The 18,608-nt window shown below is 35.3% G+C and overlaps 1 protein-coding gene across 7 annotated transcripts in view; it reads left to right on the plus strand.

Annotated features, from left to right (window-relative positions):
• The window catches only part of EXOC6B (exocyst complex component 6B), a 559,588-nt gene that overhangs the window by 203,748 nt on the left and 337,232 nt on the right, over nucleotides 1-18,608 (plus strand). For all 7 annotated transcript variants that reach the window (XM_028514764.2, XM_028514769.2, XM_028514763.2 and 4 more), the window contains one exon: nucleotides 11,970-12,146. In XM_028514764.2, coding sequence (XP_028370565.1) covers nucleotides 11,970-12,146 — 177 coding nt within the window. The remainder of the gene's footprint in view (nucleotides 1-11,969; nucleotides 12,147-18,608) is intronic.

The following is an 18,608-nucleotide window of genomic DNA, read 5'->3' on the forward strand; positions in this document are numbered from 1 at the left end:
GAAGAAATTTGCTGTTTACTTGGAACCATAGTTACTATTTTAATTCCAATGGGGTAGATATTAATTATCACAGTTACTGGTTTTGTGTCATGTATCTTGTCAGGAAAAGTTATAGTACTGAAAAAAGTGATCAATTTATTTCTTCTTTATTCATAAAGTCTGATAATGGTTTATTCTCTTTCTGTCTCTATTTTCTTTCCTGAATTAATGTTGTTTCAGGGGTTGGAATAATATACCTGTACAATTTTAAAGTTGGAATTTCCCTTAACAAACTAGAATCATACAAGCACACATACCTCATTAGTAGCAGTTAGAACCACAAGTCACATCTCATGGCTCTCCATCCAGGACTTTTTCTAGTAGCACCGTTTCATTGTTTTGTCACAGCAGTTCCTTTTCATTTTAGCTTCCTTGTGAGGAAATCCATAAGAAAAGAAATTTTTCCTGACAGGCAGGATCAAACTGGGGCCTAATTGGATTCCTTTTCTTATGGTCAGTTACTGCACAGAGAAAACCTGATGGTGCATTGGAAAGAAAGCGTTGTAGATAGGCATCATCAATAGAATGTTGTTAGAATAGGAAGCATTTGCCCTTTGGAGTCTATTATTAGTGGTACCTGATTTTTAAAAAACTTACCTACCATTATTTTTCTCCTCCTATTTCCTACCTCTCAACTCCCCTCCTTCACTCACCTGCATTCAAACAAATATAATTGTCAGAGTTTGAAGATACATAGTAACAATACTTGTCCTAGGTGAACTGACTTGTACCTGAGACATTTTGGACAGATGGATATCTCCTCTGCTTCTTTTTTGAAAATATATATTTTATTTATTTTTACAGAGGGTGGAAGGGAGAGAGAAAGGGAGAGGTACACTGATGCGTAAGAGAAATAACAATTGGTTGCTTCTTGTTTACGCCCCATCTGGGGACCTGACCTGCAACCCAGGCATGTGCCCTGACTGGGAATCAAACCAGTGACCCTTTGATTCATAGGCTAACACTCAGTCCACTGAACCACACCAGCCATTGCTGCATTTTAGAATTTAAAGTTATGGGTAAAGGCAAGATATCTAGTTTCCTAGAAGGAAGACAATGGATATTTATTGATTTATTAAAATTTTAATTTTTCCAAAAGGCAAGTCAATATAATTAGTACAGAATAATTTGTGCTGTTCAGGAACAGGTCTGAAGATGTTATTGATTTTACCGTCTACCACTACTGTTCTTCATCGTGTTCTTTCTTATGTGTTTGTTTTTCTCACTGGGTTTTGATTATAAGTTTTGTAAGTGGAATATTAAAAGAAGATATTTTTCCTTAAGCTTGTTTTATATAGCATAAATGAAAGGAGCATGGAGAATAATAGCTTATTATCTAGTTTGGTGATATGCTATGACTATACTATGACTATGCTACATGTACTAGACATACACTTATTAGGTATTCATTTTTTACATCTCATTTAGGTCAAGTTGAATGAGAAGAATGATTTAAAAGTTATGTGAATTGTTAAACCTGACCACAGAATATATGTAGTAGGTGAATATGTGCCTAATCTTTCACCTCATTTTTAGTGGTTGTTTTCTAAAAATAAGGGGATTACATAAAAGTCTTGTTTTTTGTATAATCCTTTGTTATAATGAAAGCATTGAAGTAGGATGTTAAATTAGAGTCTTTGTTGATATTATATTTCTTCTTGAAACTATTGGTTTGGCTGAAATATTGACATGAACCAATAGATGAAATCATAACTATTTCTGTAGTATGGATGAACCTTGGAGAAAGCATTGCTTGTATAGGTTTATCTCTTTGGGAGACTAGGTTAAAACATGAAATATTAAGCACCTATAGGAGTCCACTCTGAAGTTACTACCTATCCTTGGTTATTTTTCCTCTCAACTTTGCCTATATTTTTGGGTCATTTTCATTACCACATAGAGATTGACAATGGTAAAGACTATAAAACTCAACATGAAATATGGTACAAATTTGTGGATAAGAATTAAGCTATTGTCAGAAATAGTGTTAAGGATTATCTTGAATTTTATTTTTTTCATGAGCCATCCTATCTTAGAATCACGCATAAATGATTTTTTGTGACCTGTTAATGTGCTAGTCTTTCAGCAAAACCTACCACAATCCTCCTATCTTCAGGTAGCTTGTGTTTAAAAAAATGTATTTGAAAATGACTAAGAAATTCTTGAAATATGGTTAACATGGTGGACATTGTCCTTTCAGGTATTTTAGAGTATGTAATGATGTTTATAATAGTTTAAAATCTGTGTGACAACTCAAGGTTAAAAAAGGATAGACCACATACATACATTTGTCTCTCTTTTCTTAAGCATCTACCTATTAAATAAATGGGCAGTAAGGTCTGAAAAACAAATGCCACTTTATGAGACTCTCCTTGATTACTCTGTAGTAAAAAAAACAACCTTTCTTTCCTTCTTTTTTGTTTGCTCAACTATTTTTTATTTCTGATACTGTTTATTCATTCATTTATTCATACAGACTAATAAGGAGATTGAGACAATAATTAAAAACCTCCCAACAAAAAAAAAAAGCCAAGGATCAGATGATTTTACTAGTGAATTCTTCCAGCATTTCGAGAAAAATTAAATTAATCCTTCTTCAACTCTTTTAAAAAATTGAAGAGGAACGAACACTCCTAAACTCTTTTTAAGAGGCCAGAATTACTGTGGAAAATAACTTGGAATTTCCTCAAAAAACGAAAAATGGAACTGCCTTTTGACCTGGCATTTCCACCACTGGGATTATACCCTAAGAACCCTGAAACACCAATCCAAAGAAACTGTGCACCCCAATATTCATAGCAGCACAATTTACAATAGCCAAGTTCTGGAAGCAACCTAAATGACCAACAGTAAATGAGTGGATCAAAAAACTGTGGTACATTTACACAATGGAATACTACACAGCAGAAAGAAAGAACTCCTACCCTTCATGACAGCATGGATGGAACTAGAGAGTATTATGTTAAGTGAAATAAGCCAGGTGGTGAAAGACAAATACCATATGATCTCACCTATAAGTGGAACCTAATCAACAAAACAAACAAGCAAGCAGAATATATCCAGAGTTACTGAAATTAAGAATAAACTGACAATAATCAGAGGGGAGGTGGGAGGGGATACTGGGGGGGAAAGGCAGAAGGGTCATCAGGAACATCTATAAAGGACATGTGGACAAAGCCAAAGTGGGGTAGGATCAAGGGTGGGAGGTGGGGATGGCTGGGGTGGAGGAGTGTTGGGGGGAAAATGGAGACAACTGTACTTGAACAACATTAAAAAATAAAATAAAAAATTATTAGAGGAAACCAAGAAGATTAAATATATTAATAATTGTGAAAGCACATTTTGATACATCAAGAAGATACAATAAAAAAGAGGACACAATAGTCATCAATTTTTGTAGACTTACTAACTTTGAAATATATAAATCAAATCTAATAGAACTAAAAAATTATTAATATGCAATCATAGTAGGAGACTTTCTAAAAAAATTATCTTGGGAAGATAATTGAAGAAACAGTAGCATAAGGGGTGTAGATTTTTAAGTGAGCAATGTTTTTACCATAAAGTAAGGGTATTATTTAGAAATGTGGATGTAAAAATAGTAACTCTACAGAGCAGAATTGGGGGTGGGTAAAGGCCTAAGAAGGGGTCTACTGTCTTTCTCATTAAAATAATTTCAGTATTATTAGATTTATAAAACCATGAGCTTATATTCATTTGGCAGACATTTAAAAGAAACAATTGGGAAAGACAAATTATTCTAAAAGGTTGAGTTGGGATAAGTAACTGTTTGAGGAAGTGATTTTCAGGCTCATACCATTCCAGGTAATTTGTAGAAGGGTTAATAAATTTAATGTAGAATAAAGGACACTATAGAAGTACTAGAGGAAAATAAATAATATCAACATAGTTGTAGAGTGGGATATTTTTAGTTTTTTACATAGCCAGATCTCATTATATGTTATATTATTGTTTCTTGCCTTTCTGCCATGTTTAGAAACCTTTACATTCAATGGTAAAGAGAAATAGTGCGTAGTGATACTTAGGGGCTGAGAAATAAGCATTCATACGCTTTTATGTGCCACTATGAAGTGGCACAGCTTTTCTGGAGGGCAGTTTGTCAGTGTTTTATTGATTTTGCAACTTTTACCATTTTATCTAAATTTTCTACTTGTAGGAATTCCTCTAGTAAAACAATTAAAGACATGCACAAAATTTTAGCTCTGGAGATTATCTTTGCATTATTATTAAATAGCAAAATATTGGGAGTAATATAGATGTTCCATGTTAGACTGTTTAAATAAACATTTGTTGTTGGAAATACAATACAATGTTATAAATGTTTTATTTGTCAGGAAAGATATGTGTATAATATTTCTGTACAAAAAGATCACAAATTTTTATTCAGTGTAATTCTTCCTGGCATACCAATAATAAATGCCAATTGCAGATAAACAGAAAATACAGAGAAGCTAAAAGAGAAATCTGCATACACACAGAAAATAGACTGGGTTGTCATTCACCAAAATAACTGATTATTACTGAGTGAAGACTTCGATAAATTTTTTTCTTCATGTTTATTTTCTAATTAACTTTCCAATTAACTACAACTACAATATACTTGTGTATTTGTGGTGTGTCTGTATTTTGACAAAGGAATAAGATAGTATTTTTAAAGAGACTGGAATTATCCTAATTCATGAGAATTTTATAGAATTTTACTCTTGCTTCCTACAAAATTATAATAACCTACATCTAGTTCATCTCACTGTAGTGAATTTTGTTAGTGCAAAGACTTTTCCCCCAATGAAATATAGGTTTAAAAATGAACTGAAGACTTCCAGAGGACTCAAGATCTCAGTTATAATTTTAATAGATATATAGGGCAACCTTCCTGAATTATTAAAAAAAGTTCTAGCAGGATCATAATCTTAGATTTCTCATCTGACTGATGGAAATTCTTTGGAATCTGATTAGGTGTATGATACACTGTTTGTGTCTGTTTATTCTTCTTTTAAAATATCTTACAAGGTATATCTAGGTACACATCCCTGTGTACACTAATATGCAAACATTGTTTTATATGATCTTGATGTTTTCCTTTGTCTTGAATCACTCTCCTTGTTTTGTTTTCATTTTGTTTGAATCTAGTACTGGAGCTAGTTGTGAAAAGAATGTTAGCTGCCAGAGATAGTGCTGGTAAAGTGTGAGGGACCCTTGTTTTGAAATTGCAGCTCCTTTGCAGTTCTTACAATTGGTGAGATTTGGAGAGGCAACTGTGGAGTCATCATCTGTTGGTCTTGCCAGTTATTTTCAGTTATCCTTGGGGGATTCCGACGCAAAACAGTGGGCATAGTCCTGCTTCACTGTTTTGTTGCCCGGGGTGTGTTTTTAGCCTTCATTTCCCTGAGGGAACCCGAGGGGTTGAGAGGTGAAGTGGTCTGTTCAAGAGTATAATCTATGGAACAGGGGTTTAAGGGTCAGGAAAAGAGAGGTTTGTGGAGTCAGTACATTGCTAGGATAGTTGGTTCCTTAATTCCTGGTACCTGCCGAGAAGCCAGGTGGAATTGACCAGGGGAGGGACACAGGCATTTTATCTGTCACTTCTTTGGTCGATGGTTGCCTCACTTCTGTGTTGAGGATCATGAGTGCTAAGTGGTTCTTTGGGATTCTACACTGTGGTATTAACAGCAAAGCCCCAGGGAAGGGAGCGTGAGGCTTGGAGAGTTAGAGCTGGTTTCAGGTTACATTATGGACACTTCCAAGGCTGCGCAGAGGTTACTGATGCTCTAGCTGGAGTAACAGCTGAGGCTGAGAGGATCTGAAGTGTAGCACAAAAGGAGTCTAGTATAGATATCGAATGCTTGGGATGTAGTACAAATGCAAAATTGAATGGCAGTGTGTAGTGGTATTAGATGCCAGTAATGTTTATGTATCTAAGTATTTCCTTTATCTCAGATGCTTCCATTGTAGAAAGTAAACAGATTTCTATCCCAATTTCAGAGGAAGGCAGGTGGAGCTTAACATTTTTAGTATTTTTTTGTTTTACTTTTCTTTTCAAGTCGCTTTACTTATATTATCTCATTTAATCCATGTTACAGTGCTAAGGTACATTTTATTAACTTTAGTGGGTTTTTTTTTAATAGATGGGAATGTTAGAGAAGTGAAGAAACTGCCCAAGCTTAGACTTGGAGACTTGTCTTACTCCAAGAAGTTTTTGTTTGTTTGTTTGTTTTGCTATAGCACCCTGTTATTAAAGTCTATGTAATTATGTCAGGCCTCCAACCCTTCTCAATTAGTTTCTGATTCTAAAGGTCATTTGTATATATTCCTTTAGCCCACTAGAGGTCAGTATTGGGTTGATAAAAACAGGAGCCTTCAGTTTTTGATTCACAGAATTTAAACTCTGAATCTTATTGTTAGGCACCTTTGGAAGTTGTATTTCACAATTAAATATATATATATATATATATAGGCACAAATAATGCCCCTTTTATTACAAAATCTTTTATTACAAAATCATAAGCATGTAATTCTGTAACAATATCACACCCAATATCACACCATATGATATTTTAGGCAAAATGTTCAAATTAAAACTATAAATTATTACACCCATATTATTACTTTACCAACTACACTCAGCAGCATTACTTTTGCTGGACCCTGTATGTATGTGTGCTGTGTGTGTGTGTGTGTGTGTGTATATATATATTGTCTCATAGACACTCTTCGACAGTTATGAAGTGTTCATAGCAATATTTTTAGGTTAATAGTCCAGATTAGGTAATTTGTATGGATTTTATGGGTTTTATTCCTCTTCTAATAGGTAGGAGAACATCCAAAATCCTGTCTTTTGCAGATCCCCTCTCTTTTACTGGGCTAAATCTCATTCTCATATAGATTTATTTTGTTATCTATTGCTTTTATATAGTAACCATTTATCTAAATTTAGTGTATATGTGTCAGTGTAGCGAGGCTTTGGGGATTCTAAGAATGGTGAAGTGCTTTTCTGTTCTCAAAGAGAGAAGAGTTACATACTGAAGTGTGGTACCGTCATTTGTCTATGTTAGTAAGTGACAGATTTACTGAGCTCTTCTCCATCTCCCCTGTTCTGCTCTCAACTTATTGTTTCCATGATTCCCACTCTTTGGAATAATCCCACCATCTAGTCATCAAGGGCAGAATACTTAGAGTTCTTATTTCCTTCCTGTCTTCTATGTACTATATTCAAATTAGTAAATTCTGGTGCTTCTTCCTCTTATATATCAGCTGTATCTTAATTCAAGTCCTCATTGTTGGTATTGCACTGTTATAGTGATCGATATTGTTTTTTTGTTTCTAGTCTCTGTCTTCTCTCAGCTGACCACTCCTGTGATCCTAGAAAATGTGCCCAAATGGTAAAGCTGATCCTGTCATTCCCTTGGTTACATTCCTTCATTGTTTCTCCTCTGCCTACTAGCTAACATTGAAACTGCCATGTATGACATCTTTATCTGTTGTTCATGCTTTGTAAACTGTGTTCCTATACAGAATTACCTGTTCCTTGGGTGGATAGTGTTATTTCACACACGGTCTTTCTCATGCTGTTTCTATCTTCTTGGAATGGTTAGTTACCCTTTTTCTTATTTCCCTTTGGAAAAATTATATTTATCTTTTAAAAGCATGCTACCTGTTCCTCTGTGAAGCCTTTCCTGGTTTAAACACCTCCCAGCAAATCTGATCACTTTCTCCTTTGTTCAACTATTGCCCTCTGTATTATTTCTATTATTATATTTATGGCATGGAATTTCAGCCACTTATTTTCTGATCTGCTTTCCCCAATAGTTTGATGTGAGGTTCATGACTCAGAGACTCCATGCTTTTCTTTGCATTCCCTGTGTGCAGCACGGTGCCCGGTACCAAGCAGACATTCAGTGTATGTTTGACTGAAATAGGGATACAGAGAGAAAGCATCATGGATTAGGGCAGCGAGAGGTGGCTTTCTAAAGGCAGAAGAATTTTGGTTGGCTTTTGAATGAAAGGTTAGATTCAAGCAGGAAGAGGTCATTTAGAAGAGCTACAGAAGTGGAAATGTACCTGGTCTATTAGGAGGCAGAGTCTGATTCAAGTGGAAGGTTCATGTTGGAGACCGCTGGTTAAGTACACTGGAAAACTCGGTTCAGCCTTTGTTATGGTAGAGCCCCAGTGACAGATTATGGAGTTTGGACTTGTACTTGTTTAAAAAATGTTCCCAGTTTCCTTTGTGCCTAATTGGTGAGATGAATGATGTAGTTTAAGAAGACACTGGCCACAGTATGCAGGGGATTTATGATGAGAAGGTGGTGAGTTCCGTTTTAGATACTTCGGAACTGAGGCGATGGTAGAGCACACAGTAGTAACAGGAAGCTGGAGATGTGCTACTTGATCCTGGGAGAGTGGTAAGAGAAGAGGGAGTGAGGAATAAAGCTTGCTTAATTTCTATATACTAGGAAACCAGAGAGGAATATATATGAGGGAACCTTGAGGAAGAAGTGGTTAATTATAAAACTTAGGCACAAAGATAATGAACAACTAAGAAAAAGAAAATGCCTAAATGCTTTCTAAGATCTAACTGGTATGTGTATGCTTCATACCCCCTGCCTCCACTTCGACCCAGGTGGCAGAAATCGGGCAGCTGCTTCTGTGGCCCATGATTATAAAGGTTGTCTCTGGAAGGACAGAATAAACAGTCCTGGTGATATAGCTTAGTCTGTTAGAAGAGAGCTCTGAAGGGTGTTTACTGTTTTATTTTTTTCCCTCTTTTGGGCTTTTTATTTTAATATACAAGGTCTGTCCAAAAGGTATCCAGCCATGTACTATGAAAAATAGAGACATTTATTGAAGAAGATATAAGATACAAAAACACCGTACATAGGACAATGATGCCTCAGTCCCCTTCCAAGTAGGTACCTTGGGACTTCACACAGATCTCCTAGTCACTATCAGCCTCCCCTTCATATTTTCCTGAATCTCATGGATGATCCGAAATCTCTTCCCTTTTAAAGGTGATTGCAGTTTTTGGAAAAGCCAGATGTTGCAGGGTGCCGAATCTGGGCTGTAGTGGGGCTGAGTCACCTAGGTGATTTGATGTTTTGCCAAAAATTTCTGCACAAGATGTGATACATGAGTGGGTATGTTGTCGTGATGAAGCTGCCAGTCACCAGTTGCCCATAGCTGTGGCCTTCTGAGTCATCCAGGTAGCTTCAGTGGATGAATGTTCAAGGTTAACTCGAAATTTGATTCTGATTGGTTGCTCTACTCGCTCAGTCATTTTGAATGCAAAGGCCACACAGTACACATGCTCAGTCATGGTGTCTGCCACTCCCACTGACTAGTACAGTGAAGTCATCATTGTTCACACATGTGCATTTCAGTCTGCTCTCCTTGGCTGCAAGGTTACATCGATGTTATGGAAGCCATTCTCATATTAACAATGGCTAGACTTTTTCCAGACAGACCCCATATATTATATACATTTATATGTTTATATCCATATTTACTCTTCTCCACTTCTTGCCAGTCCCATAACATTCTCAATAGGTGGTAATTTTCATTTGCAGCCATAACGGATAACATCTGAGTATTTTATTATTCTACCTGAGATTCAGTGTTTCTAACTTGGCCAGTTCCTGCTTGGCAGAGTTGCCCTGACTGCTTCTTACGCACTGGAAAAGCCTTGATAATTCTAACAGAGACCCCAGGTTCTGATGGAGCTTTGGAATACTACTTGAAATGCCTTAACTTCTTACATAGGGTTTGCTATCTTAATTTGCACTCCTCCAAATTGATGGGAAAACCAGACAATATATTGCTTAAAAAGAGCAAGTCATAGGAGAGCTAAAATTACTTCCATAGGACACTTTTAGATTTGTATCATTTCAAATTTAAATGGAAGTGTTTTAAATGTGGCTTCTGTTGATTGCTTTTGATACACTGGCACTATTTTATTGACTGTGAAAGAAAACTCATTACCTTGGGATTCAATAGAATATGACCAACTTATGAAAGCTTTTGGTAATGTTGTAGAGACAGAGAGAGAGAGAGCGAGAGAATGGAGTTAAGGGTCAGATTTTTAAAATATGGAAGCTTTAGGAAGTTCTCTGTTTGTGCCTCCCCCAGAGTTTGATCCCTTTTTGTTTTGCTTTAGAAGTAATAGGGAAGAACTTGTTACTTGTGAGAGGAAAAGAAAGAACATTGCATCTAATTTGGGGTTTCTAGTGCTTGAAGAATATGTATGTCTAATGTGCAAACCTAAATTAAATGTTTTTTGAATGCCTTTTCTACCTCAGTTTGTTCCCAAAGCCACGTATTATATGTAAGTCAAAGCAAAATCTCAATGAGTACTATGTAGAGAAACAAGTTTGTCCATTGATTAAAATCTCTGGAATGTAGATTCTTTTCATTTTCTTGGCAGAAACTAGCTCACATAGTTTAAGTTTTTCTCTGTCTTATTATAATTGTCTCATTTAACCAGTGTCTGGACTAACATCTTGTACTTAATATTTGTCTTAAATTCCTTAATTTCATTCAGAATATTTGGAAACTGATTTTCTCCTGTCACTGAGAGAAATATCATATACTTATTAAGAAATATATATTCTGAGAAGTCACATTTCTCAAGCTTTGTATTTTAGGATGATACTAAGTATTTTTTTTTTAAGGGAAAATTCCATTGTGAAATACTTTTGGAACTTTCTGAGTTAAATCAAATTAAAGAATTTTCTTAAAATGGACTTATCCCCGTGTTGACTTTGTTAATAAACTCTATATATCTACAAGAAGGCTATGTGATATGCAGCATTTCCCATTTATTTGATCACAAAACCCATCACCCCTTTTTGGGAAACAGGTTGCCATGCTTTGAGGGACTGTTGGCATTGTGGAGAGATCATGGATGTGGAATTTAGAAGGTCACACTTCCAGATTTTGATTTACTACTAACTTGACCCCACCCGAATCCTTTTGTCTTCTTGCCTCAGTTTCCTGAGTAGTGACTAAGGTCACTTCCAGCTCTAATACTGTCTGGTTTAGTATTTCTGTTGTTGACCCTGGAAAATGACACTTTGTATCTATTGAAATCACACCATCATTTAAATCTATATTTTTAGCTGAGGGGATTATACTTCCTTTTCTCTAAAAGTTCAGAAGAAGAGAGCCTTTAAAACTCTGTTTCCTACAAATTAAGGTCATGAAATCTTGTTGGATTAATTAGTTCAAATCACTCTCTAAGGTATGTTATTTTCTTAACCAGGAGAATTGTGTTGGTCTCACACTTAGATTCACACAACTGTAAAAGAGTGCCTAAAGCAGAAAGGCTCCGTCTGCCTCCCCCACCACATGGTTCCAGCATGCATTTATCTTGTGAGATGTAAATATCTGGTCATTTGTACCAGTCTTTTGGCTACTTAGAGGAAAATAGGTAGATTTCATTTTTGTGGTGATTATATTTGAAAAGTCTTATGATAATATTGACTGATTATCTTTTTTTTCTGTGGAAACTGGAAAAATGAATCAAGAGGGGTAACTTCAGGGTTAAAAATGTATACATTGCTATGTTTGGGTTTATTTCTAGAACTGAAACTGTATTAATTTATTTTTTGTATTTTCTTTAAGATATCAATTTATTGAAAATCAGAAATTTAAAAAAAAATTTATTGATATTAAAGAAAGAGGAAGAGAGAAAAAGAGAAAGTGAAAAAGAGACATTGATTTGTTGTTCCATTTATGCATTCATTGGTTGTTTCTTGTTTGCGCCCTGATCAGAGTTTGAACCCGCAACTTTGATGTATTGGGACAATTCTCTAACCAATTGAGCTACCTGGCCAGGGCTTGAAAAGCAGAAGTGTTTTGAATGCTTAATTATTTTCTTTCCTTTTTCTTTAATCTCTGTGTGTATGTCTTTATCCTAGGCCCAACAGCAAAGAAACCTGGATAACATCGTCTTGCAACACCCTAGAATAGGTAGCAAGAGAAAATTGAAGAAAGATGCATATATAATTTTTGATACAGAGCTAGAAAGCACTAGCCCCAAGTCTGAACAGGATTCAGGAATTCTGGATGTTGAAGATGACGACGATGATGAAGAGGTAACTAAAATTCGAACAGAGGATGTGAGATTGTTGTTAGGTTTAAACACAGTATGCTTGAGATGTGGTGAAGTATTTATCCATTTAATACAGTTTTTATGATATTCTGGAATTAGATGTCATTTTAAATACAAATAGTTCCCATTTAAAGAATCTGAAGATGCACTAAGATATTTTAGATTCTGATTCTTTTTCTAAAAACAAGTTTCAGGGATTTATTTATTTTATTTATTTTTTTATTTTTTTTTAAGACTGACTGAGTAGGTACTACATTAAGGGAAGAGTAGAGTTTACCTGACCTGGAGAAAGGATCTAGGTGACCTCCATTGAGCTAGACAAAGTTTTTTGAGGCAAATAAAAGATGTTACTTTAAACAGTGGGGAATGAACAAAGGAATTTCTTAGCCTTGGTTCAGATTGAAAATATAGAACAGTTCCAGAAAGTTGAGAATACATTTCTGAAGGAAATAAATGTATGAGTGATGACAGAGAATCTGGGAATTTTGTGACATGTCTGTAACCTCTTAGATTAGATCAGTGTCATATTCATAAAGAAAAAGATTAAGTGGCTTAACTATTACATATTTTTATATCCCTCTTTGTTGTTGGAAGTGTAATGTGGTTTTAAAAATAAAACTACTGTGACATGAAATTTCCTGTTAAAATGTTTTTGTAAATACTTATTTGTGTAATAGGATTAATTTCTCTGTGAGTCTAGTGGTTGAAAAGTGACTTACTGACCATTAGAGTCAGACAAGTCCTGGCTCTACCATTACTTTTTAAAAATTAGCATTTATGATCACATCATTTACTTTAAAAATGTTTAGGGACATGTGCAAGGAACCCTTTACTCCTGTACTCAGTCAGCCACTTTGCCTTTAAGTGCTGTCCCCTTTTTACTGTTTCTCCAGATAAAACTGGCTTCACTGTCTCATCCACTTCCTTGTCCTTCGCTGTTTACCCTTGCTATTCTCCTTACTCCCCTCTCCCCCCAAACTTGTCACCATCTAACTTCATAATCTCAGGTAATTGTTTAATCTGTTGGAACATTAGTGTCCTTATCTGTCAAGTGAAGACAGTATTCTCTGCCCCCATAGGTTTGCACAAGTGCCTGCACTATAAAAGGTGGTTTATGCAGATATTAGTTCTTGCCCTATTTTCATTACTCTTCCTTCCTCACTTCTTAAGTATCACTACCATCAGTATCCCTGTCTTTATTAGTATTCCTCTTTCATGTCAAAAATCTAATTGCCACTGTTTAAATTGTTTGGGCAGAAGAGCAAATAACGAGAACATTAGCATTTACATTTGATTGAGGTGTCTGAGAGACTATTATACTTGTAAAGTTCTATATTTTTTGTATAGTTATCATTTTTGAGAGGACATAGTTCTACAATATAAGTGAATAATTGCATTTATTATTTATACGTGTTGTGTAACTGAGGTACATTAATAGTTAACAATGTGAGAAAGTTTTATCATAATCCCTATTGTACTTGAATAACAAGAACTTTTTTTTAATCCTCACATGAGGACTTTTTTATTGCCTTTTTAGAGAGAGAGGAAGGGAGAAATATCGACGTAAGAGGGAAGCATCAATTGATTGCCTGTCACATGTGCCCTGACCTAGAATTGAACCCGCAACCTTTTGGTTATGGGATGATGCTCCAACCAACTGAGCCACACTGGCCAAGGCACAAGAACTTTTAATAGCCCTAAGGAACAGAACTAAGAAAAGAATCAGATACTCATGAAAATAGAAAGGGGCAAAGAAGACTTGACCCCTCTGATATTTTCTAGTGTTCTCTCTTCTTGCCTGGAATGACTGGGATGGCAGGATGTAGCTTCACCCTGGAGAGCAGACTGTCAGGTAGTAGACTCATCACTAATGACATGTTACAGTAGTAATACAATAAAGAATCAGGCTCAAGCCAGACCAGTTAATGCTGTTTATTTACATTTTGGGTACCTGTCAAGGGAATGAAATTCTAGCAGCCACTATGGTTTAGGAAAACAGAAGTTAGACATAGTCCATGCTCCTGGGTAATACACAGCCTGAAGAGATGGTTAGATGATAACATAAAAGAATGAAATATATACATGGTTCTCATATATCACCGAGAACCTTCTGCATAGGAGCCATTCTTTATCATTAGCTCACTGACTACTCTGAGCACGTCCCTTTTAATTTTTGTGTCATATTTCTTTTTTGTTTTATCTTCTGAGGTCCAGAGGAGATGAAGAAAGTAGGATAAGTAAAGTGTGTTGGGGGCTCCTCATAAAGGAAGTATTAAAGGAATGTAGTTGGAAGTTAACTTTTTAAAATACTCTCCATCCCAGATCAAACAGAATTCACATTAGAGATTTGCTGATTGAGCTTTTACAACAAGAATTCAACACTTCACTGTCATCTAATGGCATCCTATCTTAAAAAATGTCTATTTTATATTTATTTACTTCTCAGTTTGAGTCTTCTTCAAGTGCACATTCTTAATCTCAAACCTCATGTAGAGAATTATTTATTTAGATGTCTTCAAACTGGTTTCTTGGCATAGTTCTTGCATGGTGTGAATAAATTCTTCAGATAAGGTCTTTCGTGACCCAGTGTGACGTTCTGACCTTCATTCTTGTCATTCTTCAGCAGACCTCATCGAGAGCAGCGTAAATAGTTTTTGAAATATTTTGACTTTTAAACTGTGTCAAAGAATCCTGTAGGACAGTGGTTCTTAATCTATTTGGGGCAATGTATTACTTTGAGAGTTTGAAAATAAATATATATGGAATCTTCCCCAGTAAAATGTGCTTATCATTCACTCACAAAAAGTTCTGTGTGAAATTTCAGGGGATTCATGAAACTCCTGATTCTGATTCTGCAGGTTGAGGGTGAGTCTCAGATTCTGCATTTTTAACACACACCCAGGTGGAAATGGTGCTTCTGCTCTCAGAGTGCACTTTGAGTGACAGGTGAAGAGAGGACCACAAGGAAGTATTTTTAGTACATAAAGAAAACAAACCCATGGTTTGGGTCTCCTATTGATTTTTCATTAATATGTCTTAAAATTTCTCTTACAATGAATGTAGCATTTGAAAAGAAAGTTTTATTTTGCTTTCTAAAATCTGTTGCTTGTAACAGGTTACTAGCATTATTGTTCATGAAATGTTGATTCTGATTTAACCTATTTAAGGTTAGGTATTTTTATTCTCTGAAATAAGAGCTTTTTACCATTTTTTTGGTGCTTTTAATGGAAGTACACTTAATATATTCTTTGAGTCAAATGATATTTTTAGACTATGTTCTATATCTTTAGCTTGATGATACTTAATAGGAGACCACAGAATGAGATGGTAGGAAATCCCAAATACCTAGAACACAACTTTATACATGGTAGGCATATAGTTCATATATTGTTCATCTGAAATCAAATTGTGACAGATATGGGAGAAACTGAGAACTTAGGATGAAGTTATAGTGGTAAATTGTCGTGTTAGATGAAAAACTGTCTCACATGGTGACCCGATTGAGTCAGTCTCTTGATTGCTGATAAGTGTTGCAGGATAAGTATTCCCCCATGAAGCTCTATCTGTGTTTCATTTTTGTCTAAGCTAAGACGGTCACCTTAACTAAACTTTTTTTTTACAACTTATATATTAAAGTTGAACTATAAACTGATGATATTTAACAATTTCTGATTCATGACTTAATTCAGTTGATTATTAATGGAAATACATATGATTTCAGGAATTTGGTTTGAATCTCTTTATCATCCTGTGCTATATACAAACATAATTGCTCTTCTGTAAATGTCTAGATAGGACTTAAATACTTTTAGAAGTAGTGAAAATTTTAGATTGAGAGTGTATTTATGGGTCTGGAAACATCAACACTATCATTTTTTAGATATTTGAAGATTAAATACAAAGAACTCTGTAAGGTGATATGTTATGTGTAAGAAGGAGGATAGTAATACTTCCTGAGGGTAGAGTTATTGTGAGGATTGACTGAAATAGTATCTAAAATACTCTTATCACAGTGCTTGGGACACAAAATGTTGTTATTATGTAATAGTTACCAATTAGGCATAATGGTTGTGTGTTTTTTGGGGGGAGTAAAAATTTAAAAAGTTGATGTAGTTTTTGATAATGTATATTTGTATGGACTGATAAACACCATCTAGTGTAAACAAAAAATATGCTGAAATAGAGCAGTATTGAGTAAGAAATAGTTCCAGAAAGCAGAGCCTGTGATTTCTTCTTTGTTTTCAGGTTACTTCAGAACTTCTGCATTCTTAGAACATGTCATTGGAACACACTTACGGCACATCTCATGCTCTAGTTTGTGTCTCTCATTGTTTACACACTAGTAGAGAGCAATGGCCTCCATGTTATTCATGCAGCTCTTCATAGATATGGGTCAGAAAAATGAATGTGATCAAGTGATCCACCTCAGGATTGGCTCTCAAGATTTTGGTGGAGTTAACAGATGAAATTGCTAACTTAACTACTAATAGCACATAATATAAATCCTTTTGGGAAGTCTTAATAATTGTTGTACATACTAATTTTGAACTAACAGTATGTATTTGCTAGTGCTGCCATAACAAAATACCATAGACCATGTGGCTTAAACAACAGAAATTTGTTTTCTATAAGCCCCAAGATCTAAGTGGCAGCAGGGTTGGTTTCTGCTCAGGCCTCTCTCCTTGCCTTGCAAATGGCTCCCTTCTTGCTGTGTTCTCACTTGGCTAGTTCCCTGTGCATCTCTCTGGTGTGTCTTCCTCTTCTTACAAGGACACCAGTCCTATTGTATTAGGGCCCCACTCTTATGATTTCATTGAACCTAATTACCTCCTTAAAGGCCCTGTCTCCAGATACAGTCACATTGGGTGTTAGGGCTTCAATATAAGAATTTTGGGGCTGATACAATTCAGTCTATAACACAGGGTGATTGGAAACAGCTCAAGATTTGTATTTAAAAGGTACAAGTTCTCTCAGCTTTGTGCTGTTGGGAACAAGTTACATCATTTCTCTAAGCATCTCTTTTCTCACCTATAAAAATGCCAATTTATGTCAACTTGTTTGGGAAAAATTCTAGTTATCAGGATATTTAACCCAAATTTCAAGTTGTTTTTTATAAAACTTTCTATTGAGAGGAAGGTAACAGAAAATGAGCATCACTTCTCAGTAAGCTAATAAAATAAAGGATACTATTAGAACTTTAGAATGTAAACCAGAGGTTGCTGATCGGCATTGCCCATGGACCAGAAACAGCTTGCAAAATGGTTTTTGGCTTGTATAGTGCTTAACATTTTAAAATGTAGTTGCCAACCTTTAAAAGTCAATTGAATTCACATAAAAATCTGTATTTCCAACTTAGACCCTTTCTAAGCATGGTAGTCAGAGACTCGCCCTGATAGCAATGTTGTCACAGGGATCTGGTTTCTCCAGTAAGCCACAACTCTCGCCATCTCTGTACATTGGCAATTGCCATTTATTATCATTTATGCAGTTGTTGAGGGAACTGTATTATTATTTATACTGAGTCTTGATTAAAAGGTGAATGAAAGATAGACTGAGGACCACATGTTTGAAAGAAGTGATGAGGACATAGTCTTTTGTAAAAATAAATTATAGTATGTCTGTTTCAGAGAATGCAGTTTAAAATGCTGGCCTACTTCGCTTATTCCCAATGCCCACTGGGAATTTTCAATTCTATTCTTAATGAAAGCTGATCTATTAAAGCTAATATATACAATCAGATGAAAAGTATTAATAGGTACCCACATGTATAATCAAATGGCAATAAAGACAATTTAGAAAGTTGAATGAAAACATTATGACATGCTTGAGACATTCTGTTTTCGGTTTCTATTCCTATTTGATTTTTAGGCCTAGTCAAAAATATATTATGGCTCATATTGATTTAAAATCTTATTAATTTTTTATTAGTGATATTAAAATGATCTTGTCATTTTAAAATTATTTGCCTTAGTTATAGACATCTACCTGCCTTTTCAGATCTTACAGAATTTCTCCTTTATACACTCATTGCTTATTAAGCCACCACCTTAACTCTGTGCTAGGTTGCTAATAACACCAAGTGAGGAATCTATTCCTTTCTTCTTCTTGTCTAAAATATCTAATTCTACTTTTCACAAGAGTAGTTTATTCTCACCTCTTCTGTGTTACCTTCTTTTAAAAAAATTTTTTTTTGAAGTTTTAGATCTTCAAAAAAGCAGAGACATCTGGCCAAGATGGAGGTGTAGGTAGATACACTTTGTCTCCCTGCACAACCGAAAGAAGGACAATAACAAATTTAAAAAAAATGAACATAACTGCCTGAAAATTGAACTGTATGGAAGTCTGACAACCAAAGGGTTAAAGAAGAAACATTCATTTAGACTGAGCCACAAGGCAGTGACATGGGTTACCTTGCCCTACTAAGTACCTAAGGCTCTGCCCCTTA

Source organism: Phyllostomus discolor, chromosome 6 (genome assembly GCF_004126475.2).
Source record: "Phyllostomus discolor isolate MPI-MPIP mPhyDis1 chromosome 6, mPhyDis1.pri.v3, whole genome shotgun sequence".
Lineage (NCBI taxonomy): Eukaryota > Metazoa > Chordata > Mammalia > Chiroptera > Phyllostomidae > Phyllostomus > Phyllostomus discolor.